Below are 27,981 nucleotides of genomic sequence, written 5' to 3' on the forward strand. Positions count from 1 at the left end.
AAAGTTCTGGGTTATTATTAAGTTTGTGAATCAATTTATCATGCTACTTACATGTTCCATAAGGCATTTGTGTCTTTTCTCTTAGTCACCACTAGAGGAGTTCAGCTTAAAAATTAGTGACTTCACAGTGGCTGACAAGCTTTCCTGGAATAGAATCATAGATTTTCCTATTCCTTCTTTGAAATCTTATTTATTTTGAAACCAGCAGTATTTACCAATGAATTAGAGGAATGAAAAAAACAAGAAATCCCTTAACTTTTCAAAGAGTGTTTAAAATATCAATCACCTCCCCTAAGTCCATAACAAGTATTTCTAGCTATCCCCGCCATGATGGATGTGTAAGTAACTTTATTGCAGCCTGGCTGCAATGAGTCTCCTTAATTAGGTCAACAAAACTTCCATTGAGTTTACATAGTTGTTGGCCCTTCACCCACTTAGATAGGTTGTCTTCTCTCACCAGAGCCATTTTTTATTTCCTGCAACCACTTGTTCCTATCATGAGGCTAAGAAAACATGAAAATCTCCTGTATCAAAAACCATAACTTCATCTGAAGAACAAACAAGAAGGGAATGGAGTGGAGAGGCAGAGAATATTAAGTTTCTTCTTCAGTTGGCTGCCAAATTATCATAAGACTCAGTGTTTGTAGGTTCTGTCCTCACAGGCTAGTGCCTATTTTCATGGTTCATCTAAGGGATAAAGACAGAAAGACACCGAGCTGCAGCCTCAAACATTGTGCTTTTCTCCTTCCTAGTTGAAATGTTCTTTAGTGAGATTCGTTGTTTGAATGTTTCAGATTTCAAAAGTTTCAACCCTTCGTATTTGTATATTCTATTCCAACCTCTCTGTGAATTGTTATTGTTGCAGTGAACTGTGGGTTTCACCCAGTTTATAAATCTTTGAACTAGAAAACATAAAGAGGCAAAAGTACAAAATAGCATAAATGAATGCTTGACTTGCATTCAGAAAAGCACTGTGAGGAGTGATATGTTTCCAGATGAGTTAATAAATATTTTAGATTACTGTTCAACAATTAAAGCTCGACCTGGAGAGACTGATGGAATGGTTATGGAAACATCAGTGGTGACTTTTCTTTTAACTGTTTTCTTCTAGTCTTTTCGTCTTCCGGGACAGAATGGAAGAGGAATTTCTTATTAGATTATTAAAACATAATTTTTAAGACATAGGCTCTTGGGTGGTGATACTCCTATTAGATAAATATGAGCGTCGGACCTGAGAGGATTTCCAATGTGTACGTATATGTTCCGGCCTCTGGTAGAGGCTGCGTGTTGACGTTTGTATTGTGTAAGTGTGAGATGTAGTTGGGAAATGTTTCTTCAGAAGGACCTAGGGCTCTAGCAGTAAAAGGATTTTTATTTACGTACCTAATTAAGGCCTTGTTTGCAAAGCAGTGATTCTTTCCATCTTTGTTTTTTCTGGTTGTCTTAAATCCACGGGAGCATAAGATTGGTCAGTTCATATATTGCTAGTGTGAGTGTTTATTTTTGGTTGTCTGGGGGTGAGGAGTGGCAAAGGGCACAAAAGAGGTGTGAGCAAGCAGAACTAAAAGCTCTCATTCTCAGTTTTCTTGACTGTAAATTTAGAGGCAAACTCAAGAAGAGGCTAAACTTGTCTTAGAGCAGAGGAATTTGTCTTGAAGTGACATAAAACCAGATGCAGTTGGAATCTTCACTACAAATAGGGTTTCAGGAATTCTGATGGTAATTCAAATAGTAATTTTGAATTGGTATATCAGATTTCCCAGATGATAAGAGATGCAATCTTGGATTAGGTGGCTAAATTTTCTGCATTTTAAGACTGATTTAGTTGTGTATTTCATATTTTAGGCTGATAGGTTAATTCAATTTTACAAATTTCTATTATCAGAAGTTATTTTAAAGTTGCTTTATCCTTTCTACAAAGCTTAGAATGCAAACAAATTGTCAATATCTTGAATTTGTTTTCCTCACTGTAATTTTAATTTTATAAAATACAGTTATATCCAACTAGAGTATTTTTAAGAACTCTTATGAAAAATATGTAAACTGGAGTGAATGTGTATAACATTATGGTTTGAGGCTACATCTTAAAAGCTATATTTATATATTTGTGGTCAAATTTTCTGTTGTCAGTAGAAAAAACCGTAATCTAATTTTATTGTTGTTTACATTCTGCACATGATTTAGTTTCTGGAAGATGAAGGGACATTGTGAGTAAAGGAGTTTCTAAGTGACATTTTTAGAGTCTGTCTGTAGCCACGGAATTGGCTTCTTTTAAATTGTTCTTTAGCAAAAACTGTGAAAGGATGAAAAAAATAATTTAAGATTTAATATTTGCGTATACAGTGTATGAGAATAATTTTCACATGCCTGTTGGTAGTTAATGAAAATAATAGCTAATTTTTAAGAATAACTTATTATTAGTCACTAAGCTGACCATTCTGTATGATTCATTTCATTAGTCTTCAGAAAATCCTTTGAGATCACCAACGTAGTGGTTGAGACACTGGGTTTGAATCCCAGCTCCGTTTGCTAGCTGTGTGAGCTCAGGTGCGTTAACTTCTGTGTGGCTTAGTCTCCTCATCTGTACAGTGGGCATAACAGCAGGTCTTACATCAGGCTTGCTGTGAGGATGATATGTGAAACTTGTAACACACTGGGAACTTACTAAGTGCTCTATGAATTTCTAGACCATATGTAAACAATAGCCCCTTCTAGAGTACCATTATTGTTTCACGTACAAGAAAACTGAGTCTTGGAAAGTTAAATGCCAAGTTGAAAGACACATGATTTGTAATTGGTACCACTGGTATCTGACCTGGTATTTGAATCAAGTTCTGTTCGAGTCCAGAGCCTGGGTTTTCAAATCACTGTATCACTCTAGGGAGAGAATACATGATTCCACCATCTGCCAATACCTTTTCTAATACCTTCGTACTAAACATCGGTACCTCCACTGTCCTCATGACTGGAGAACGCTATTCTCTAGCAAACAGCAGAGCTGTAAAAGGACCAATGGCAAACGCTTTGATGACAAAAGGACTTCATTATAAGGACAACTCCCCAGGGTAGTCATACCCTGGTTTTTAAGTTCTTTTGTGCACGAGTGTGTGAGATTTCTTCCTTGTGTCGTGCGCACATAGCATATTGCATCAATAGGTTAACTTCTAGGGGATTGTCTCTTACTAGTTTTCATTTTCAAAGCTTTAGACTTAATTATAATTCCACCAGCCGTCCATCTATGTTAAGCCTCTCTGGGATCAAACGGAGTGGGGAAGTCATCTCTGCTTTTCATTATAATAGTCATTATTATATGCACATTTGGATTGAAGCAGTATTACTGTGAAATTTTAAAAGTGGTTGCAGTTTTGCTACTGCTCAGAGTAAGTCTTTTTGGCCTCAGAAAATATTTTGAAGTGGGTGATAAATTTGGTCACGTTTCTCTTGACTTTAAGAGCCAGGTTATAGTAACCAAGCAGAACTCAAAGAAGAAGCTTAAATGGCATTTGTTGGGGGTTCCATAGGAAGAGCAGTTACCAAAGCCATGAGTTGGGAACGTGCGTGCTACATTCTAGGAACAGGAGGAGAGGGAATGACAGGGAGTGGAAGAGGTCAAGTGGGAGGAATAAAGGGGTGGCATGTGTAGGGCTTGCAGGTTGGCAAAAATACTCTAGCCAATTATATATCACTAACTGTATCTTCCATAGTAAGAATAGGAACTATAATACTGCCTGAAACTAGGCTCAGAGTTTCTAGAGGGCCAGGCTTCTTGATAAACTAATGACTCGATGTAGACAGTTTTCCTCTACTCCCAATATCTAATAGTTCAGAGAATTACAGTTCTGGGGCACCTCTCCCCTAGCTGGGCCAGAACTTTCATTGGAACAGAAATATGTATAACTTCCTAAGGGCATCCTGTCTCTGGGAGAAACTTTGGTTTCCCCCAGAGGGATGTGCAAACCTTTAGTGAGTGCCAGTATTTAGGCCAATCCTTATCCCTTTGGTCATGAATTCCCTGATTTAAGTAATTCCTAATTTCTTAGGATGCCCAAGGATGTTTTGGGGTGAGCAGTATATAGATAAAAGTGGTGTGTATGTGTGTGTGTGCATGCACGTGTGCGTGCTTATTCTCACCTTGCTTACTTGGAATAAGGTCCAAGAATAATTCATTCTCTTCTTTTTGCCTCCAAACTTACAATATAATAGAAAGAATATATACATAATTGCAAATTTTCTATTTTTCCCTTTTCACTTTGGGTAGGAAAAAGTCATCTGTCACATAGCCATCCTCAAAGACCGCTAAATATTGCCTTTACTAAAAGAGAACATAAATTTTGAGAAGCTAGCCAAGGATTTACGTTAAGCTTTAAGACGCCCAAGTAGTTTATAACTAACAGCTTACTGTGATTATGTACAAGGTAGTTTGCTGGTTTTGCAGGTTTTTCAGTTCTATTTCATGCCGCCAGTATCCCATTACACTGAAAAAGGTGGGTGAACTCTACCAAACACATTCCAAGGATGTATTTTAAAGTGCTCCCTGTAATACACAACAGAGACATTTTTTTCTTTCATAAAATTAATCTAAGTCAAAATCTGAAATATTTCCCTGTTTTATCACTGCATCTATTACTGATAAGGGGAACTTTGTGTGGGGAGAATACTCGTTTAGCAAAATAAGCACTATGAGCTGAATAGACTGAGTTCTTACTGTCTGTTTAAGCATCTTTTATTCCCTCCACCTACCTTATTTTATTTTGTCCTAAAAAAGGTTAGGGTAGCTTTTCTGCGCCTCATTTTAAAGAGTTTAAGTGATTAGTCTATGCTTCCATAGCATATTATCTGTGTTGGAAAAGAGATTCAAAGGCATGTCAGGCTAATTTTAAAGCCTGCATCCTTTATGCTCAAAAAAAAAGGACTTCCTAATAGCCTAAAAACTTAGCACTTACTGAAATACTTAACCTGCCTTAAGAAGTTTTTATGTTACTTTATCTAAGATTATTACCCATTGAAGGAACTACAGCTTCCATTTATATGTGTATTTCACCTAGTAGGGGCTCAAGGGTCCCTAAGGCAGAGATAAGTCTATTCACTATCGTGTCCTTAGCAGCTGGCAGAAGGCTTGGCACTGATTAAACAGTCAACAAATATTTGTTATTGCATATTACTAAGTAAATAATGCAGGTGAATGATTCCAAGAGAAGGCTCACTAATTTTATTTACAAAGCATTAACAGGTTCAATAAGTAGCTAAAGCCCATTTTGCAAATTTTTGAAAATGATCATTGCACAGACCAATTCCTACAGTAGCCATAGGCCATCCATCCAGAGAATATCCGCAGTCAACATTGCTGCTGAGTTTGAATTTGCTCCATAGTAACTGACTTGCATTTGATATGTACTAATTAACTGTTTCATAAATGGAAACTTCAACTTGGACTCAGTATTATTTAGCAACGATGAATTAACTTTCACATAGTCCGAGACACAGCTGAATGATAAAAAGATCAAGCAGTTAGCACACTTAGGTTTAGTATCCTTACATAGATGGTAAGGAGTCATGATTGGAGGTCAACATTTTTAAGGTGGGGAAAAATTGCAGGAGCAAGGATGTATACACACTGCAGTGAAAAGAAGATACATGTCATATAAGAATATATATCGTACTATATATCCACTATTTCCTTGTTAATTCAAGAAATAGTTATTAAGTGATTGTGTCTAGAAATTTACCAAATACCATCCTTGCCAAGGAGAAGTTCATGGTCTACTGTGATTTGCAGACCAATAATCAGATGACCACCATACTTGATGCTCAGGGCTGTATTCTCCAGAGGAGGAGGGACGCTTAATCATGACTGAGGTGATCGAGGGATAGTTTCTGCACACTGGTAACGCTTAAACTGAATCTTGAAGGAGAGGTAGAAAACCACTGGATGCCAAGCCAGAAAGGCAGAAAGGGAGGCCATGGATTATTCAGCTGTAGCAAAGCCATCCCTAATCCCGGGGGCTGTGTGTGTGTGTGTGTGTATGTGTGTGTGTATGTGTATGTGTGTGTGGTGAGAGACATGGCAGACAGATGATGAACGGCCTTATGTACCAGGTTCAGGAGTTTGGATTCAATCCTGAAGGAACTGGGTGACCTGAAGGCTTGCAAACAGGAGAGTGATGTGATAGAGTCTGTATCTTGGAAATACACTTAGGTAGTACTTTGAGACTCTATTCAACAGGTGGTAGGTGGGGAGAAAAGACTCCAGATGAGAAGTTATGAGGGCATTTTTGTCTAAAATCATGTACTTATTTATATATTTTCATTTCTTTCAGCACAAACTTCTATCTGATACTTGCCTTAAGGAAAGCAGAGAATGGATAATATTAAAAATATATCAGAGCAGTATTGCATGATCATGAGAGGGTGGATTTTGCAATCAGACTAACCTGGGCTTTAAAAATGTCAATTTAGCTATTTACTAACTATGTAACTGACATATGGGTTTTGAGAGACACCAGAGCAGGGGGTTGGGGGAAGGCTCGGAAGCCAGGATACTAGCCCTGCCCCTTACCAGTTAGCAAGTGTGATGCCCTTTATCTCTGCTTCCTGGTCTGTAAAATGAAGAGAATAATAGTACTGACCTGTAGGGGTGTGAGGATAGTTAAATGAGTGGGTAAAGCACTTACAACAGTCTGAATCCTAGGAAATACTTAATATCCATTGGCTGTTTTTGTTGTTATTGTTATTATCATATATGATCTCTGAGCCTCTGCTTTCCCTACTGTAAAATGGGGGTTGCACCTTTATCACTGGGTGTATGTCACCTAGTAGAGGCTCAAGGTTCTTTAAAGGCAGGGACAGACCTAAAATGCTAAGCACAGTCACTGCCATACTACATGCTCAAAGAATAGCAGCTATTATTAAAGAATAATACATGTTATATATTTTTAAGCAAACATATCCACTGGGACTGGCTACTGCAGTGTTTCCATGGAAAGAGAAGATGTTTCCTTCCCTTGTGAGATCTGCACATCTCTTAATAGCCTTTGCAGGTACTCTGAGTACCTGTGGTACTCAATAAGTACTTTCTCAATTAATACACGGTGAGGGTAGGATTTAGGTCTGGGTGCTCCTGTGATTCGGTGAAGAATGGGAAAAGGTATGATCTGAGATGTAAATTTGGTAGGTTGATTACATTTTAGGCAAGTAAACCATTTTTCCAGATTGATATGATTGAGGTTATGAACCCAAGCCAGCTCATCTGCTTCCAATCTTCATACACTAGTTTATTTTACCATCCGCTAATTTGCAACATACAGTGATACACTTTTGTTCAATGCCCTGCTCTTCTGGGACTTTCCTATTACTGTGCCCTTCACTGATTGTTCAGATCTCCATCAGAGGAATGATTAAGGATGATAAAACCCTAATTGGACAACGTTTGATTTTTCAGTCGTTTCATAAAAGGTATGGTAATCAAAGAAATTTGAAACCTAATTGTGTGACCTTAGGCTAGTTTTAAAACATCTTTAAGCTGCAGTTTCCTCATCTTTCAAACGTGACAATTATAATAAATATCTCATGATGTTGCCACAAGAAGCAAATAAGCTATTGCTTGTAAAGTGCTTAGCACAATGCCTGGCATGTGGTAAATGCTCAATATATATAAGCTATTTTTAAAGTGACTACTGTTCCACATGAAAATTCTATGTAAATATTGCCTATGCCATAAATTGAGACTTATATTGCTAACTTAATTCTTAAAATTGGAACAACCTTTTCAGACCGTTGTGCCACGTTTCCGTTCTTATAACACACTAAAAATGTTTAGATCCCACTTTGGCATCTAAATGTAGGTATCTGTTAAACGTCATCAAATAGCATATTTAAGATTTGTGTGTTTCATTATATATATTTTACTTAAAAGGACCATAAACAAATATGAACTCTAATGATATGAGCGCTGAAGTGTTTTGGGGAACTATATTATGTCTGCAGCTTATTTTTAATGTGTGTAGAATAAGATGGTTTTATGAGGAATAGATGTGGAAAAGTAAATAGATTAAAATGTTAATGGTGAAATCCTGGTGGTAGGTTTCTGGCTGTTCACTGTATAATTCTTTCAACTTTTCAGTATGTATGAAAATTTTTGTAATAAAATATTGGTGAAAAAAGTGAACCTCAGATACTTAAAGTGTCCTAGGAAGGAAACATTTATTTAGTTTTCACTGTGTACAAAGCACTCTGCCAGGTTCTAGCACATATACAATGAAGTATGACACTACCTCTGCCTTTAAAAGCTCACAGTCTGGTTGGGGGAGATAAGACTTTTTAAAAATTTTGGCAAAAACTGAAAGGTTGTGTTGTGTCAATTAAATTATGAAGGCAGAGATTTCCAGTCTGTGGCTTAGAGATCCCCAGGAGTTGCAGAGCTAGTATTCAAAGTCAGCAAATTCTGTGCAAAGAGCTCTGTCCGAAGGATGAAGAAATTAATAGGTCACATACATCTTTAACTCTTTTTCACGTATGGACGTTCTGTTATGTTTATGAAAATATAAATTTTCTTGTCCGAAAATTCACGGTAGGTTTTTGTCATCAGGTACTTTCTCAATCAACAGATTAAAAATAGGCTATCATTTGGATTCTGAAATATTTTGGTGTTAGAAAGAGGGCTTCATTCTCAAGAAGGTTAGAAGCCACTGATCCAAACAAAAGTGCTCTCAGAGTTCAGAGAAAAGAGCTCCTCAGCTTGCTGAGGTCTGGCCAGGCTTCAAGAAGGAGATGGAATCTGAGCTGAGTGTTTGGGAAATGGGTAGAATTTGAATAGGTTGAGAAGGGATGGAATGCATTCTAAATGAGGGACCAATACGAACAAAGGTAGGATCATTTGGGAGACTGGGAGGAGACCAGCTGAGCTGAAGAGGAACTGATAGTAGATAAGGTTGGAAGGATCATCTAGAGCCAAACTAGGAGGTAGAGGGCCCTGAATACTAGGCTAAGGAATTTGGACTTTATCCTGGAGCCAGTAGAGAAGCCACTGAATATTTTGAGTGAGGGATTGATATGGTGCAAGTGTTTTAGGTATGAATCCGGCAGCGATTTCAAGGATAGGTTGGATTGAGGGAGAGATGTGCAGCAAAGTGGAGGCTCATCTGATCTGCCCAGATTTCGTGTGTTAGAAACCTGAGCTTGTGTGGCAAGAATGAGAATTGCCAAAAAAAAAGAAAAAAAAAAAAAAGGAAGTGAAATCGCAGGAGACATTTTAATGGAGCAACCATCACTTACCAAGTATCATTTCTTTTACCAAAAAAAGTCAACTAGTCCAGACCTCTACATAAATCATTGCACGGCGCTACTCCAATATGCTATACTTCCTGTGAATAATGAGTTTTGAAACTGAATAACATTTCCTGTTGGCTATGTATACCCTTAAGTTCAAGTTTAGTCTGTGTATGTTGATTTGGTTTTCATAAGGTCGTATTGCTATTTTGTAGAGTTAATATTTTTCTACTCTCTTTTAAGAAAAAGAGGATGACTTTAAATTTTTAGAGGGATAATAATCATATTCCAGATTATGATACCTCGTTTTCCAAATGGGTGTTAACCAAAGGTAGATATATACACTTTTAGATAAAGAAGAAAAAGTTGAATGGCTGCTTGTAATCTTTAATTTATTAATTCAATTATATGTCTAAAATAAGGTATATAAAATATATAAATTTAGGAATATTGCTATCTTGCACTTTCATATTTCATGTAATAATTTTATTCTCTTTACATATGCGTTTGGTATCCCTTGATGCCACTTTTTGAGTCATTTGACACATTTTTTAAAAACATACATTTCCACTTTGGCCTCATGATTTGAGCAGTCATTAAATCTGTGAGTGATACTATCATTGAATCCAAACTATAACTTAATATTATGATCGTTATACTTTTGTCTTATAGGTTATTTGTCATCTGTACAGCATAATTGTATCTATTTAAAGGGCTTTTTAAGGCTTACTTACAGTAATATCTAACATTTGTCTTGGGCTGATCATGCCCCACAAATTATTATTAAATCTTTGTGACTGATTTACCTCTCTTTTTACTGATTCAGGAAGGGTTCTCTCTAAACATACAAAAATTCCAATGATTGATATCCCTTTATGCAAATGTATCTTCTCCAAAGAGTACTTTGCTCAAAATAACATGAGGGGCACATGTCCTGTAAGTGAGAGGCTTTACAAGAACCTGCACATACATTGACAGAGTGATAATTTGAGAAGAATAAAATGTAATCTTCTGTTTGATCATACACAGTGTGTTTAATTGCCTTATGCAATATGCCTAGTGGTATGAAGTCAGGTGTAATCTGTTTCTTAAAGTCAGTTGTACATTTTTACCCTCATCCATTCCTTCAATGAATATTGTGTTCCAACTATGTGTCAAGCATGGTTCCATGTTCTGCAGAGATATAAAAAGCTGGAGTTCCTATCATGAAGAAATTTATAATATACTCAAACGGATAAGACTGTGAAATGTAAAATGAGGTGGAGTAGGATATGTGTTCTAAATGAGCTACAAGCTCAAGGAAAAGAAGAATCACCCCTGAGTAGTAGGTCAGGCAAGACTTCACACAGCAGGTGGGACATTGGTTGACGGGAATTTGTAGAACATTTAATGTCAGAAGGAAAGGCACTAGCCATACTGTGGATTTCAGGAAGCATTAAACATTCAGTAGACCAGTTTGGTTTAAATGTTGACTGTATATATGGACATGTGGTTCTTTGTATGTAAAAGGGAGAGAATAAGTGTCACATAGGAAAGTTAGGACAATTAGATGTGACCTTATATTTTGTAATATTCTTATATTCTTGTAAGTTACCGTTTGTTATACAAATGTAAAATGTGTATGGAAGAGCTGGCAAGGAAAGGAAAAAATAAAAGTATAAAAAGCTTGGTCTTAGAGTATAGAGGGCCTTATGAATATGATAAAGGAAATGGTAACTTAATTGGGAGAAAATGGAGAGCCTGCTCTTAGACCTCAGAGCCAGGAGTGACTCGCTCAAATCTCGGCTAAGGAAAGATAAGTATCTCTGCTCAAAATAGAGTAGAGACTGAAAAGCAAATTGGTCGGCTTTTCCAAGAGAAGAGGTAAAAGGTAATTAGGTTAGTGGCTGTGAAATTAGGGGGGGAAATGGTTGTAAAGATTGGAATGGTAGAAATGATAGACTTGGCAATGGAGTGTGAGGAAAGAGTTGCTGGGAGGAATCAGGGTGAAAAGGAAACTTTCAGTCTAGGTGGCATGACCATTACAAAGGGCTAGGATGAGGAGTTTGCATTTGAGCAGGTTGATTTGACCTTGATCCAGGCAAAGGCCTTGCATAATTGGGATGTGAGGATTGGTCCCCGTGAAAAAGTTGTGCATGTGGATAGAGATTTGAGAGTTGTCTACATGAAGGAGATTTGTTTTAAATTGTGGAAAGACATGACTGTGAGGGACAATTTAGATAGATGAGGAGGTAGAATTATAGAACCACAGAGTAGGCAAAGGAAGACAATCCAGAGAAAAAGACATATACAGGTTAAAAAAAGGGAAACACTGCTGTGTTGTGTTGGTCAATGATGAGAAAAGTGTCAGAGGAAGGTCCACTCCACAGAAGAATTAAGGAAAATCAGGATGGAGAAAAGTTTGCATGGGGCAATTAAAAATCCTTTTAGTAAAATCCTTTTAGTAAAATAGTAGCTATAAAGGGATGATACAAAGGATTAAAGAGAGAGTAGATATTAAGGATTTGAAGGCAAATTTTCAGAAAACTTAGTGATGAAAGAAGGGAGAGAAGTAGATCATGCTTGAGAGAAGTTTTTTTAAAATCAGGGCAGACCTGCCTTATTTATTTATTTATTTATTGGATTTAAAAAAATTTTTTTATTGGAGTATAGTTGATTTACAATGTTGTGTTTCAGGTGTACAGCAAAGTGAATCAGTTATACATATACATATATCCACTCTTTTTTAGATTCTTTTCCTGTATAGGTCATTACAGAATATTGACTAGAGTTCCCTGTGCTATATAGTAGGTCCTTATTAGTTATCTATTTTATATATATGTCAATCTCAATCTCTTAATTTATCCCTCTTCCCTCTTTCCCCCTGGTAACCATAGGTTTGTTTTCTACATCTGTGACTCAATTTCTGGTTTGTAAATAAGTTCATTTTTACCCTTTTTTTAGATTCCACATATAAGCAATATCATATGATATTTGTCTTTCTCTTTCTGACTTACTTCACTCAGTATGACAATCTCTAGGTCCATCCATGTTGCTGCAAATGGCATTATTTTGTTCTTTTTTTAGGCTGTTATATTCCGTTGTATATATATCCCACATCTTCTTTATCCATTCCTCTGTTGATGGACTTTTAGGTTGCTTCCATGTCCTGGCTATTGTAAATAGTGCTGCTGCCTGTTTTTAAAATTAGGGGAAGTAGAAGGAAGTAGTCCCTCGAGATGGAACGATTGAAGATGTTGAGACCAAACAATCAAATATTGGAGCATTGTTGCAAAGAAGGTATGGACGTGGCGCAAGAATAAAGGTGTAAAATTTAAACCCTGCTAGAGGAAAGAAAACCTCTATTGAGATTCATCAGTGGGAAAATGGGAAATGTTGCAGAAAGATCATTGAAAGATTTAATGCAGCTTCTACATTCTTTATAAAATAGTTGGTGAGGACATGTGCTAAAGAGGATGGGGATAAGGTGCGGTTTGGGGTTTTGAGTAAAGTAGAAAAGACGTGATAGAAACTTTCAGGCAGAAGAAATGGAAAGGTGGGATTGTCAAGCAACAGGATGACTCAAAAGAATACAGAAAGCATACATTTCAGTGGATTCAGTTAGCGGGTGAATTGTGGCCTCCTCTCCTATGCTCAACCAGCCAGAACAGAGCCGAAGAGTGAACAGCAAGAGATTGCCAATCCCGAGAATGGAGCTTGGCAAAAAAGATGCTTGGGAAAATGAGGTGACACGTGGGATTCTAGGGCGGGAGTTCTGGGTTCCAGACTGGGCTGGTGTGGTTGGAGTGGGAGAATGGATAGGGGTTTAGAAAGACGGGATATTCTGAGGAGAGTTAAGAGCTAGTCCAGCAGAAGTGAGCAAACGAAAAAGGTAAAAGGTGGTGTTATTTAGAGGCAGTGCAGTCCTAGGAAGTGGTGTAGCTGAAGTATTTAATCACCAAAGTGGAATGAAAGTAAATCTCATTGAAATAGAAGAGAGAAAGGAATCATGAAGAGTAGCAGAGGGATAGTGAACAGAGTTTGTAAAGTCCTGGAGCATTGAAGTAGGAAACAAAATAGAGAGGAAGACCAAGCGTGTGCCAAGCAAAGGCAAGCTGTACTGTCACAGTTAGAAGAAAAGTTAGGAGATGAGCTTAGATACTACCTGGGGAGGATCTACGGCTTACCCAGGCTGGTGCCTTTGCTGCAATCCTGGGCAAATTCTTAACACAGAGGCCGGCTCCCAGACCATCAGGCACAGCTGTCCTCTGGGGGAGAACGTGCTTTAACTGCCCTCTTAATTTATAGTGAGAAATAGAACTAATCAAATGGACTGGGTACTTATCTCCTCCGATCAGCCTATCATCTTCCTGGAGATTATGTGACCGCAACATTCAGATTATAATGAGAAGTTGCTTGATGAGCAAGGAATCATAGTATGATGGGTTAGTTAGATGATCTTTATAGCTAAAGTCCCCAAACTCCAATGATCTGATAGCTCTGTCTCCAGTTAAATTTATGGTGAACAGACAGGGTTCTCTTTTCCATGGGCCACTAAGCAGTGCTGGAGAGAAATGCCCACATTTTCTCCTGGAATCCTCTATCACAATTGCCATGTTCACCATCCTCCCACTAGCCTGTTTCTTCAGAAAGATTGTAATGACTGAGATATATGTTTTCTTTTTTTTTAATTTTAATACAATTTTTAAAGGTTACTTTCCATTTACAGTTATTAGAAAATATTGGCTATATTCCTCATTTTGCACAATACATCCTTGAGCCTATCCTATACCCAGTTGTTTGTATCTCCTACTTACCCACTCCTTTATTGCCTCTCCCTCTCTCCCCACTGGTACCCACTAGTTTGTTCTCCATATCTGTAAGTCTGCTTCTTTTTTGATATATTAACTAGTTTGTTGTATTTTTTAGATTCCATATATAAGTGATATAGTATTTGTCTTTCTCCAACTTATTTCACTTAGCATCATGTCCTCCAAGTCCATCCATGTTGCTGCAAATGGCAAAATTTTATTCTTTTTTACGACTGAGTAACATTCCATTGTGTGTGTGTGTGTGTGTGTATATATATATATATATATGTATCACATCTTCTTTATCCATTCATCCATTGATGGACTCTTAGGTTACTTGCATATCTTGGCAATTATAAATAATGCTGCTGTGAACATTGGGGTGCGTGATCTTTTCAAATTAGTGTTTTTGTTTTTTTCGGGTACATACCCAGGAGTGGAATTGCTGGATCATATGGTAGTTCTATTTTTAGTTTTTTGAGAAACCTCCATACTGTTTTCCGCAGTGGCGGCACCAACTTATATTCCCACCAACAGTCTACAAGGGTTCCCTTTTCTCTACATCTTCTCCAACGTTTGTTATTTGTGTTCTTTTTGATGATAGCCATTCTGACAGGTGTGAGGTGATACCTCATTGTGGTTTTGACTTGCGTTTCCCTGATGATTAGCGATGTTGAGCATCTTTTCATGTGCTTGTTGGTCGTCTGCATTTCCTCTTTGGAAAAATGTCTAGTTCTCCTGACCATTTCTTTAAATTGAAATATAGTTGATTTACAATGTTGTGTTAGTTTCTGCTGTACAGAAAAGTGATTCAGTTATACATATATACGTATTCTTTGTCATATTCTTTTCCCTTATGGTTTATTACAGGATATTGAATATAGTACCTTGTGCAATACAGTAGGACCTTGTTGTTTATCTATTTTATATATAGTAGGAAGTGGATGGACCTAGAGTCTGTCATATGGAGTGAAGTAAGTCAGAAAGAGAAAAACAAATACCGTATGCTAACACACATATATGGAATCTAAAAAAACAGTACTGATGAACCTAATAGCAGGGTAGGAATAAAGACACAGATGTAGAGAACGGACTGGAGGACACAATGGGGGAAGGGGAAGCTGGGATGAAGTGAGAGAGTAGCATGGATATATATACACTACCAAATGTAAAATCAGTGGCTAGTGGGAAGCTGCTGCATAGCACAGGGAGATCAGCTTGATGCTTTGTGACGATCTAGAGGGGTGGGATAGGGAAGGTGGGAGGGAGGCTCAAGAGGGAGGGGATATGGGGATATATGTATACATATAGCTGATTCACTTTGTTGTACAGCAGAAACTAATACAACATTGTAAAGCAATTATACTCCAATAAAGATATAAAAATAAAAAAATAAACAAATGGTACCTAACTAAACTAAAAAGCTTTTGCACACCAAAGGAAGCCATTGACAAAATGAAGACAACCTACTGAATGGGAGAAAATATTTGCAAATATGACCCATAAGGGATTAATATCCAACATATATAAACAGCTCATACAACTCAACATCAAAAAAACAAACAACACAATTAAAAAATGGGCAGAAGAATTTGCAGCAACATGGATGGACCTAGAGATTATCATGCTAAGTGAAGTAAGTCAGAAAGAGACAAATACCATATGATATCACTTACACGTGGAATCTAAAATATGACACAAATGAACTTATTTACAAAACAAAAGCAGACTCACAGACATAGAAAACAAACTTACGGTTACCAAAGGGGAAAGGGAGATGGAGGAGAGGGATAAATTAGGACTCTGGGATTAGCAGATATGTTTACTTAATATAATCATGGTTTAGTCCTTCCTCTTGAGTTACCTCCAAGTTACCTTGATTTGATTTTGGCTGTCCTGAGGCAGTTGCCCTTAGACAAGTCACTTAGCTTTAGATCCTTCTAATTTACTTTTCAAAGGGTAAGCTTAACTTTAATGTGAAGTTTGTAACAGATTCTGTCCCAGAAGAAACACTTTGATTTCTCATAATTACTTTAATAAAGACACTCTAATGATAGAGTGACTATAAAAACATGGCCTCTGGGCCTAGCACAGTGCTGAATGATTTATAAGCATTTATCTTTTGTAATCTTCTCGTGAGTATGTTATCCCCACTTATAGAGGAGGAACCTGAGGCACACAGAAGCTGAGTAATTTTTCCAGGTTCATACTGTTAATAGCAAAGCTACATTGAACTTCAACTCATAATTCCAAAGCTGGTGTTTAACTCTTTATTCCTTCCTTTATTCACTCATTCATTTATTTATTATATATTTTAACTCTATTCCCTATTGCTCCCTGGTACTATTCCCCAGGAGAAAGGCATTCAGGGTAGGTAGGTATAATACTGCTGCTACTAATGATGATGATAAATATAGTTTCAGTTCCTTACTTGTATCAGACACTTTACATATGTTTTTATGGATCCTTATTGCATTTCTATAATATAGATATTTTATTTGCTTGTGATGAGAACTTTCAAGATGCACCCTTCTAGCAACTTTCAAATATGCAGGACAATATTATTGACTGTAGCCCCCATGCTGTACATTACATCCCCATGGCTTGTTTATTTTATAACTGGAAGTTTGTACTTCTTGACCCCCTTCACCCATCTCACCCACCCCCAACACTCCTCTGGCGATCACCAGTCTGTTCTTTGTATCTATGAGTGTCTGTTCTCTTTATGAGTTTTGCTTTGTTTGTTCGTTTATTTTGTTTTGTAGATTCCACATACAAGTGAAATCTTATGGCATCTTTCTCTTCTGACTTGTTTCACTTAGCATAGTACCCTCAAGGTCTATCCATGTCGTCACAAATGGAAAGATTTTATTTGTTTTATGGCTGAGTAGTATTCCACTATGTGTGTGTGTGTGTGTGTGTGTGTGTGTGTGTATACACACACACACACACACATATGTCTGTATATATATATCACTGTAGATATTACTTTTAAAATATTTTATATGAGATAATTAAGGTTGAAGAGATCATATAACTTTTACAAAGTCTTATAGAAGGTAGCTGGATTATTTGCCTCCAAAACCAAAGTGCAAAGAAATTGATAGATGGAAGTTTGTGGCTCTTCTGGAGGGTAGCAAGTTGCCCAGTGTAACTCAGGCCTAAAGTGCATGGGCAGGTGAAGCTGTTGAAGGGATCAGGGAGATTAAAGGGGTAAAGGAGGATTTCTGAATATTTTTAAAGGGTGAGTAGGTCCTTAAGTATCAGATGGAAGATTGGAAATTTGGAGTGGTAGGAAAAAGAGAGACTCTTGAGTGGTGGCAAAAGAGACTAAAAGTTGCTGTTTTCTGATAGACTGAAGTCATGTAATGAAGGAAAAAGTGTGGCAGAGATAAAAGAATCCTACCATTATTTAGAGGAGAACAGGTCACTCATAGATTTTTCTTAGATAAATAGCTCAGATGGGATCATTGTTCTCAGACATGATAGCATTTTAAATCTCTCAAACTTAAAAAAAAATTCAGTATGTTGTGTTTTTAAATTCAAAGCTTTAGAAAGGTGCTCTATTATATCACCTGTGACAGACTTATAAATGTCATGGCGCTAGTGAGGATGGGTAAAGTTTTGGTGGCCAGAGATTATTCTTTTTAACTTTCTGGTGGGTGTATGCTTGGCAACCACAAAGCCAGCAGTGGTCTCTGTTTGTTTGGCTTTCATTCAGAAACTATTTTCCATCACAATAAATCACCAGTCTCTTTAGCATCAGGTGGCTGGTGATCACAGTTTCAATTACAGTACCTGATAAAATCACGAATATCCTGGTAGTTCCTTTATGTACTGCCTCTTCTCTTCAACAGTGAGCCTTTTAAAAAATTGGGTTCATCAGGAAAAGGGAGTCTTTATTCTTTAGTGTATAGATGAGTATATTTGAACAATGGCAAAAAGCAATGGGCTGGGGGCCTAAAAGAAAAAGTATCCTCTTCGTTTCCTTCCTATTCTTTTTGCCTAGTTTTAATGGCATTGCAAGTATAATTGAATGCGCCTCTTGGGAGTGAAAGCTGTACTTGATTAAGCTAATTATGGAGAGTAGCTGGGGTAGGTCTTGGGGTACAGGAGTAGGAGTGGTTTGGCGTAGTCAAGCTTTCGTGAATTTTATAGTCCGGTCTGCAGATTCATAGACCTTAGATTTGGCAAAGACTTAGAAGTCATCTGGGCTAACATCTCACACTGTAAATTTCTTCTTCACCATCTTTCCCAGGCAGACAGGTGGGCGTGGACCTTCTTGAGATCTTCCAGCAAATTCACTAGCCTGGAAGTGTTAACGCTCTAGGAAAACAAGGACTGCAGGGGTTTTGCTTTGCACTATGTCCACAATGTGTGGCAGTGCCTTACTCTGTTGTCGAGTAGCTCTAATTATTGGGAAGTGCCGCTTACTGCTATTTTTCAAGACTTGGAATAAAAAGTATCCAGCATGAAATCCCATTTCTACCACTTACTGTGTGACTTTGGGCAGTTTCCTAACCCCTCTGATTTCAGTTGTTGCCTGTGAAACAAGAAGACAGTACGTAACTAGTGAGTTTGCTGTGTTCCGAGATCTACTTGTAGATTTGTTTAAAGCGATGAATCAAAATGTCTACAAAGAATCTGACACATAGTAGGTACTTTGTAGGACCCATTCCCGCTGGGCCTAATTCTGATCTTTTTCTGGGTGTGTGGTATTTGATACTGAGTTCACATCCCATGGTAATTTGTCCAGTATAGAGTGAAATAGAACCATTGTTTTTTATGTACAGGGCATTATATGAGTTCTTTCTAAAGAGGTAAAATAAGGATGTGGGCAACTGGGTATGAAACCGTGCACCAGCAGTGGTGTCCCTGCCTTCCTAAACCTGTAGCTGTATAATGGTTATGAAGAGCAAAATCATTAGGTTTCCTGGAGGCGTGAAAAGAGGAGGGAAATACAGGCTTATATCAGAATTTATTAGCATCAACTAAGACTTCTAATCTGAAACAACTGGTGGAAAAGTGAAAACTTCAGTTACACTATTGTTTGGTCTACATTAAAACAATCAGTTGAAGTGATTCCCTTTGGACGCACTGGTTTTATTTTTCAACTTGGTTTAGAGACGTCTAAATAATTTTTTTTTTGAAACTGACTATCTGCTGCAACTATTTATAATGTGAATTTTAGAACTACTCATTATGCACTAGTAAAAGATTTGAAGGCCCAAGAGGGTGAATTTGTCCTTTGCCTGATGTTTATAAGAGATTGGCAGTGTTGAGAGAAGGAAAAGCTGCATTTTCTCCATCATCCTTTCCCATTCCGGAATGTGTTTACCTGGTGAGAGAAGCCACCCCAAATATTCTCTTGTTAGGGCCTTCATTTTGGGAAACACGTTATTGATTTTTAAGTAGCCTCTAAAGTATTATTACACTCTTCTTGAAAACCAGTTAATAGGGGTGTATAACTTCCACAAAGTAGGCTAGGCAAATTCCAATGATAGAACTTCACTAGTAGTTTCTAGGGAAAACTGATGCTATTTTTTTTTATTTTAAAAAAGCTAAAACTAGGGAAAATAGGGTTCTGAGGTGTTCTGCCTTATCTGTAGGGATGCAATAATCCCGTCACTATATCAGTGCAGTAGATTTGCTTTGGAGAACCTATAGCCTAAAGATAAATGTTTTTAGTTTACAGACCCAAGGGACTTTACCGAAGGTTATGCTTTCCACAAACTGTCTGCTATTGTTATTTTTAAATGGAAAATTTTATTTCTGCTTCATTTATATTTAACGTGGTTTTGGTACTAAGTGTACATCAGACCTTGATGAATTGGCATGGCTGGGTGGTAATAACATTCCATTAAAGTGAGCACTCTGTTTTTTAGCCATGCTGGATAACTGAGAAAGTGTGTGTGTGCGTGCACCTGTCGTGAAAGCTGGTGTTATTTCCCACTTCTTCAAGTCTTTCTCTTCTATCCTTTGGACTCTATTTGGCCGAATGGCTACAAACCCAAGGAAATAATTTCACATCCACATTATGTAAATTTTGAGACATAAGTTATTTATTTTAGTAAGCAATTTAGTAAACATTTAAGACAACAATGAATTGAACTACTTTTAAAGTGTTTCTATTAAAAGGTAACTTGCCACAATAGATTGTTTCCTTAGGAAGAAAAACTTAACATGGGAATTTCTTTAAAAAAGACTCTATTAGGAATATTAATCTGATTTATATTCAAATATGAAAAGATTGATTTTTAAATGATTTTCTTATAATTATTTTGAATGTTATATCTTCTCTACTTGCCTTTATAAATATTAATTGGGTATATGATATATGTTGTTTATTTTTGTAGTTAAAACAGAGCCAATGAGCAGCAGTGAAATAGTTTCAACAACAGCAGACGGGTCTTTAGACAATTTCTCAGGTTCAGGTAAGGAATAAATATTAGATTTTCACAGTAATATGAAACATTATTTTTCCTAGTTTACATATACAAATATATGTGTATATATATGTGTGTATATATATGCATGTGTATATATGTGGATATTGTCTGTGTAATACTGTATAGTTTTTCCCAGCGTCACATATTTGCAATTCTGATGTTTTTGTTCAGTGTGATGAAGTGTTTGCTGAAAATGTTGGTATTCTGTAAAGGAGAAAAAAATCAAAAGGGGAATTGTTCTCCGTCTTCTCTAAATTATCTTTATTATGTTAATGACTCCTTCCCTCTGTCTCTCATCTGTGTGATTTTTCTTTCTTTTTTAATAAATTTATTTATTTTTTTATGGCTGTGTTGGGTCTTTGTTGCCACATGCGGGCTTTCTCTGGTTGCAGGGAGCAGGGGCTACTCTTCGTTGCGGTGCGCAGGCTTCTCATTGTTGTGGCTTCTCTTGTTGCAGAGCACGGGCTCTAGGCCGCGGGCTTCAGTAGTTGTGGCATGTGGGCTCAGTAGTTGTGGCTCTCGGGCTCTAGAGCACAGGCTCAGTAGTTGTGGCGCACAGGCTTAGTTGCTCCGCGGCATGTGGGGTCCTCCCGGACCAGGGCTCGAACCCGTGTCTCCTGCATTGGCAGGCGGATTCTTAACCACTGTGCCACCAGGGAAGTCCCTCTGTGATTTTTCTAATCACGCACAATTTGGCTTCTGATAGCCCCTAAACAGACTTGCCACGGCATCCTCCTAACTGTCATGTCAACTAGAGGTCAGACTTTGTCAAGCAGCTTTAGATCCTTAATTAATTTTTTAATCTCTTTCATATTGAGAAAGCCTGCCTTCAACAAACAAAACATACAAGTTTCACCTCCATGATGATGCAATGGCTGATAAGAAAGTGACTGTGATAATAAATTCACTGTGAGGATCTGATTGTATCTTTGCCAAATCACCCAGCTTGGACTCTTTCAATTAAAACTCATTCTTATCAGAAGTAATTCTTCAACTTTTTAACCCTTTTCAAGTGATCTGCTGTACTTATGAGACCTCTCCATCGGAAGTGCTGTACTTTTGTTAAGTTTGTGATTGATTTCATCTAGGTCTTGGGATCATTTCACATACACCCCAATTAGAAGGAGTTCTACATAGATATAAAATGAAATGCAGATGCACAACTTTAATGCTGATGATACCAGCTGGAGGCAATAAGGAAATAACAACAGGTGTTACACCCATAGTTCTTTCATAAAACATTTACTAGAATTTGACTTATGTCAGGCAGTGTGCTTGGTGCTATTATGGATTCAAAGATGTATGAGAATGGTCCTGCCTTCGCGACTTAATAGGGCGAAGTAATCACCAGGCCATCATAGTACAGCTGGATAATGCCAGAGGGAGGCCCGGGGACCCCTAAGAATACCCAGGAAGGACCCAACAGAGACCGAGTTGGGGTGGGGTGGTCAGGGAGGGTTTCCTGGAGAGGATGTCTGCACTCAGCCTTAAAGAATGTGTAGGAATAAAGCACACGTAGGATTGAGGATGGGGAAGCTGGAGGGATGGAGTGTTCTATGGGAGGAGACCAAGGCACGGAGGTGTGGAACTTGGAGGCACCACTGATGGTTCAGCATTCTTGGTGTGTCTGGTGTGAGCAGTGCGGGGTGTGCTGCACGGAGAGGAAGGCACCAGAGTCTAAACAGGCAGGTGTGTTCCACGTGGCGTGTGTGTTTTATCCTGAGTGCCACGGGAGGCATCAGGTTGCATGATCACTTTCCCTTATGGAATGACTCAGGCAGGATGGAGGGGAGGCCGGGGAACTGAAGGGGAGAGAACAGTTAGGGGTTTTCGCAAGAAATGCTGAAGACCTGAGATAGGGTGCTGGCAATGGCTGTGGAAAGGTGATGGATTGAGATGTATTTATGAAATAGAATTTATGGTCATAGTGACCAATGAGCATGGGGGGGATGAGTGAAGCAGAGAGAGAAGGGAGGAGTGAGGGAATCTGAGAGCCATGACTGAGGAAGAAAGGTGGTGGCTTCTGTTTGGGGCTTGTTAGTGGTGATTTAAGATGCACCTGAAGATGTTGGAGCTCAAGAAAGATCTGGAATGGAAATTCTGAAAGTGTACAGAGAGTTGACGCTAGCAGGGTATAACAAGGTTGAAGACAGAACCCAGGGAAAACCAATACATAAGAGATGGGTAGAGGATAAGATGAAAGCACAGGTGATTGGGGAAGAAGAAAAAGAGTATTGAAATGGAAGTGAAGGCAGGAAAGAAACTTCAGGAAAGCACTGTCTATATGATAGATTCATATACAGGTTTTAAAAATGGCTTTTTAAAAAAACTTAATGACATGAGAAAATGTTTACTTATATTAAGTGTAAAGTAGATTATAAGAAAATTGAGGATATAGGTAAAAGACAAGCTTCAAATAACTTCATGTATCTAGGATAGACAGAAAAAAGTGAAGGAAGGGGATAATAAATTGAGAGGATAAGGATGTCAGGGGGCCTGCCTCTCTTGATGGGTTGGAGAATAAATGAGATGGGAATAAAGGAATGAAAATTCTGGAAAAAGAGGATGTTCCTTCCTTAATCTCAGAACTCAGTGAGGCCTCCACCTGATGCTTCTGGAGTTGGTTCTCTGTACTTCCCTTCCTCAGCCTTTATCACTCCTTTAAAAATTACTTCGCATCATCTTTCCTCCTGCTAAACTGTAGCCCTATGAGAACAGAGACTGTTTGTCTTGTTCACACTTACAATCCCAGTGGCCATCATAGAATGGAGCTCATATGCAGTGGTCAGTACATGTTTGTAAATAAACAAATGAAATCCGTCAGTGCTGTTGTGGTTTAAGACTGGAATGGAGGAAGAGGTCCAGGATGTGGTCTTGAGCTTGATGGTTGACGTAGAAGGCCAGAGTTGAGGCCAAGACAGAAATGAGAAAAGCGCTGGATGCAGGACCCAAGATGATGTTGGGATGTGTCAGGGGACACAGTCAAATACTAAAGTTTTTGATAAATGCAAGGCAGTGCTTAGGAGGTGGGTCATTCATGGAAGTGTTACAGAGTTGTCAGGAACCTCAGAGAAGGGAGGGTTTCATGGGAGAGCAGAAAAACAATGATTTGGAAGAAACAACAAGGAGGATGTATTTTTAGGTCTTTGTTCTTCTGGAATCTGAGAGAATGAGCAGCCTCTACTGGGAAAAGATACACAGGAGAAGTAAGGGCCTTGGAGGAGGGCTTAGCGGAAGGTGGGGGAATAGTTTGGTGAAGAGACTGAAGCTGTAGAGAATCTCATTTGCCATAGATTGATGGTCTGTGTTGGAACCAGAGGAAAGGATCAGGTGACCTGGGGAACTGGGTCAAGGCATAGGAGGCACAGAGCACCATGGGGATGGACCTTCATTTACTGTTGTCTTTTACTTTTTCTCTTCCCTTCTCTCCTCCTCTTTCTTTTTCTCCTCTTTCTCCTTCCCCCTCCTCTTCCACCCTCCTTCCCCCGCATCTCCTTCTCTCCCCCCACCTTTCATGAGTAAAGATGTGAAAAGCATGGCATGCTGGAGTGGCTGTGAATAGGACTTAGGGTTTATAAGAGGAAGAGGAGTCTGGAGAAAGCAGTCTCCAAGAATTAACTCCAAGATGGTCTTTACCTCTGTGGTCACTATGCCTACCTTCCTTCTCTATGATAGCTTAAAAATTCACATCCCTAATATTCTGGGTATCTTAAGGAAACAGACAGCAAGGATAAAGAAGATATGGAGTCATCCTGACACTGGTAATAGCTGTTTCCACCTTTGTCCTTCAAGGAACCCTAGCATCTTAAAGCATTAAGGAGGCAGTGAGGCTCACTCTTCTCCAGGGAAATCGCCAGGTATCCTGGTGTGGGGAGACTGGAGGAGAGAGGTTGATTTTCCAAGGCATGTGGCTGAATTGAAAAATGCAAGGTTGTTTATTGTGTTTTTAAAATACAGTGACGTTCTGCTCATTTACTATTGACCAATGAAAAGCAATATTTTAATGATTAAAATGTTAAGAACAATTGGGGTTGAAAATAACGTGCTTTGAGGGATTACAAAATGTCTTTGCCTGCTGCTGCTTCCACTTCCACAAAGCCCAAATTTGTTATTCATTTGTTAAATAAAATGCCAATTGATATGGATTCATTCAACATTGATGTCTGGGGGTATTTGAAAATCGGAAATTTCTAGAGGAGAAAAAAATCACGTCTGACAAATATGATTTCTTTGTTTTCGTAATTGTTCATGAAAAGATCTACCTTTTGGGATCTGATTCATTCATTCAACAATTCTGTATTGAGCACCTACTCTGTGCCAGGCAATGTTCGAGACAGTGGGAATACAGAGATGAAAAAGTAGACAGATCCCTGCTCTCATGGAGCTTTCATTCTTGTGGGAGAGACAAATGATAAATAGGTAAGTGGTAATATAAGTAAACAGGCAGTGAAAAGTGCTCTGAAGAAAACGAAAGCAGATCAAAGACTGGTGAAGAGTGGGTGAGGGTCTCTTTTAGAAGGAAGGCTTCTCTAAGGAAAGGGCATCTGAGCAGAGGTCTTAGTGAAGTGAGGGAATAAGTTTGGGTTAATCAAAATGAAACAGGATAACAGGGTTTGGAGTTGAGGGCAAGGAGGAGTTTGACGTGATGATCTAATTGATGTTTTTAAGAGATCACTGTTTGTCATGTGGAAAATTCTCTTTGGGAGAAGGGTGGGGAGAAGGTAAGGAGAAGCAGGGAGACCAGCATTTCCTGGTGCAGAAGAGGACTGTGTTAGCCCACGTGTTTCCTGGAGGAACCACTGAAGCAGGATGCAGTGTGCCAGTATCCTATCTGGGAGAGGAGAGGAGGGAGAGGGAGGGAAGGTGAGGTCAGGGGGCGGTGTCCTGGCTGTCCTCTCTGATGGCCACGGCCAACGTTGGTGACTGGAACAGAGTGGCAGACGAGAGAGTGAGAAGTTGTCACTTTTAGCCTATATTTGGAAGGGAGAGCTGACTGGACTTAGGATAAAAGGGTATGAGGAAAGGAGAAGAATCAAAACTTAACTTTTAGGCTTTTGACCTGTTTGTCCAGCTGAATGATCTTGACATGGACGAGATGGGGAGCCGTGAACTGAGGACTTGCTAATTTTCAGATTTCTCTCGACTTTCTCAGTGGATTCTCTAGCTTGTGAATATTAATTCACCTTGGGTCCTTCTCCTCTCCCTTCCTGCAGTAAGATTTGGGGAGCTTCTTTAACTTACATGTGAGAGGTAGGAGAAAGAATGCAATGATAGGAAACAAGTGTGCTAAAACAGAGAAGGACCTGTTGTCCCTACATCCCCAGGGCTCTGCCTTGTGGCCTTTGGAGTTTAGTAATGGTAAGAGAACCAATTTATTTACCTTGGTAAATGGCCTGGGAGCATTCTTTTTGCCTTAGGTTATTCTGGTCTCATGAAATTAAAAATAATCTGAATTCTTAGATTATCATTAAAAAGTTTAAAGTGTTTTAGGCAATTAAGGAAAAAAGTACTTGAGGTAAAAGGTGGAAGATTCTTGACTTTAGGCTACACAGAGATCACAAGGGTTTGAATTTAGAGAAAGCCCTAAGGGTATGGCTGTTTACATGGCATTACATAGTCAATCATTTTAGGTGCACACAGGTAAGTAGCAGCAACATACTCGGGCAGTACCATGGGTTCTTATTCACGTCTATTTAATAAGGAAAACTATTGACCCATTTATATTGCCAAAGATCAGGTTTATTGTTGTGTGTTTATAAATAAGTTAAAATAATTTAACCATCTTTCAAGTTATTATGGTTTAAAAATATCTACTTTGCTTATGACCTAAACCTCACAGTCTCATTAAACAAATGTTATTTATTGATTACCTACCACATGCCAGGCCCTACCAGGTGCTAAGGAAGCAAAGGAGAGTAGGAGGTCCTTGGCCCTGGAAGCTCACGGGTACCAGAGGAAACTAACATCTATACACTACATAAACTAACCATCATGTAGTGTGGTGAGTGCAACTTTGTCAGTGTTTACAACGTTCCAAAAAGTACAGAGAAAGAAGATATTATCCTAAAGAGAAAATGGTGTTTTAGTCCCAGTGGAAGAGTGTTTGACAGGCGGAGGAGAGAAGAGCATTAACATGGCAGTAGGCTCTGACGTGAAGACCAACCAAGACCGACAGGAAAATGCATGGCATGCACGGGCAGTCCTCAAGTCCAGGGATGCTATGTAACTCTAAACCCACAGGAGGGTGGATGCTTGAATATCTTTATATAATCTGCCAAGGAATTTGGAATTTTTTTCTAGGGATAGTATAAGTGCAGGTGAGAGATTGTGAGCTGGAGAATGGACATGAAGAAGTTTCCGCGTAAGGAAAATCAATGTGGTGGCAGAAGTGAGAGTCACAGGGCAGTGGGTGGAATGCAGGGTGAGTAGCTAGATGGCTGTTTCTCTAGTCAAGGTGAGACATAATGAGGACCCGCCCCGGAACAGGAGGGTAGGGATGGAGAATGCAGGACAGCTCAATGGGTGTTTCTGAATTGGAGATGGGTGACTTGAGAGTCACAGAGGGAGAAAAAAAAATGAGATGATTCTGAGGTTTCTAGTTTCTATGAAGGGGAGTCAGGGGATAGTATGTTTTGGTGGGAAGAGTGGGCAGATGTGGGTTCAAATACCAGCTTTCCTATTTATTTGCTTGGACATGTTACTTAATATCTAGCCCCATATATAAAATGGGGATAAAGAATCCTGTTTTTAAGCATTTTGCTGGATAGATGGTGATGCTGTCCATTGAGTAGAATTAAAAATACAGAAAAAGGGCAAATGTGGGGGCAAAGATAGTGGGAATTTGGGAATCTGAGATGTTAAACATTTCTTGCACAAAAACACAGTATTATTTGCTTTATGTCATTGCTTCATTTAGTCCTCACAACCATCCTATGAGGTGTAGGTAGTATTACTGCCATCATTTTACATGAGAACGTGTCAAGGCTTAGAGGGATCAAATAACTTGACCAAGACCGCATAGAAGAGTTGGATCTTGAATCTGAGCTGAAATTAAATTCTAATTCCAGAACCTATGTTTGTATTACCACACTCTGCAACCTCCCAAATCTTTCTTCATGTGTACACACATGTACGATGCATATAATCTAAATCAGAGCTTCACGGAACCTACCTTATGCTGTATAATCACCCCAATATCTTCTATTCTGTTATTCTATTTGTTTATAAAAAATTGCTGAGCAGAACCTATGAAGTTGAATTTACAATCTTTTCATGGGTCGTGACCCCAAATTTGAAAAACACAGGGATAGAGCTAGAAAAGAATAAAAGGGATTTCTACGGCTTCCATCCTCAGATGGCTTTGGGGTTTTTTGTGTGGTAGTACATATCTGTGTGTGGTTTCATTTTTTAAAAACTTCTTTCTATCTATGATGATCCAGGGAAGATATTACCCCTCCAGCAGCTCTGCTGGATAAATC

At 38.6% G+C, this 27,981-nt stretch overlaps 1 protein-coding gene across 12 annotated transcripts in view; it reads left to right on the forward strand.

The window, feature by feature from the left end:
- EYA1 (EYA transcriptional coactivator and phosphatase 1) overlaps positions 1-27,981 on the forward strand; it is a 326,842-nt gene that overhangs the window by 177,360 nt on the left and 121,501 nt on the right. For 9 of the 12 annotated variants that reach the window (XM_057532324.1, XM_057532326.1, XM_057532325.1 and 6 more), the window contains one exon: positions 20,411-20,488. The exons of 2 other annotated variants lie outside the window; for them this stretch is intronic. In XM_057532324.1, coding sequence (XP_057388307.1) covers positions 20,411-20,488 — 78 coding nt within the window. Of the gene's footprint in view, positions 1-20,410; positions 20,489-26,637; positions 26,925-27,981 lie in introns of those variants that run through there. One more of the 12 variants, XM_057532334.1, reaches the window with a different exon arrangement.

This window comes from Balaenoptera acutorostrata, chromosome 17 (assembly GCF_949987535.1).
Source record: "Balaenoptera acutorostrata chromosome 17, mBalAcu1.1, whole genome shotgun sequence".
Taxonomy (NCBI): domain Eukaryota; kingdom Metazoa; phylum Chordata; class Mammalia; order Artiodactyla; family Balaenopteridae; genus Balaenoptera; species Balaenoptera acutorostrata.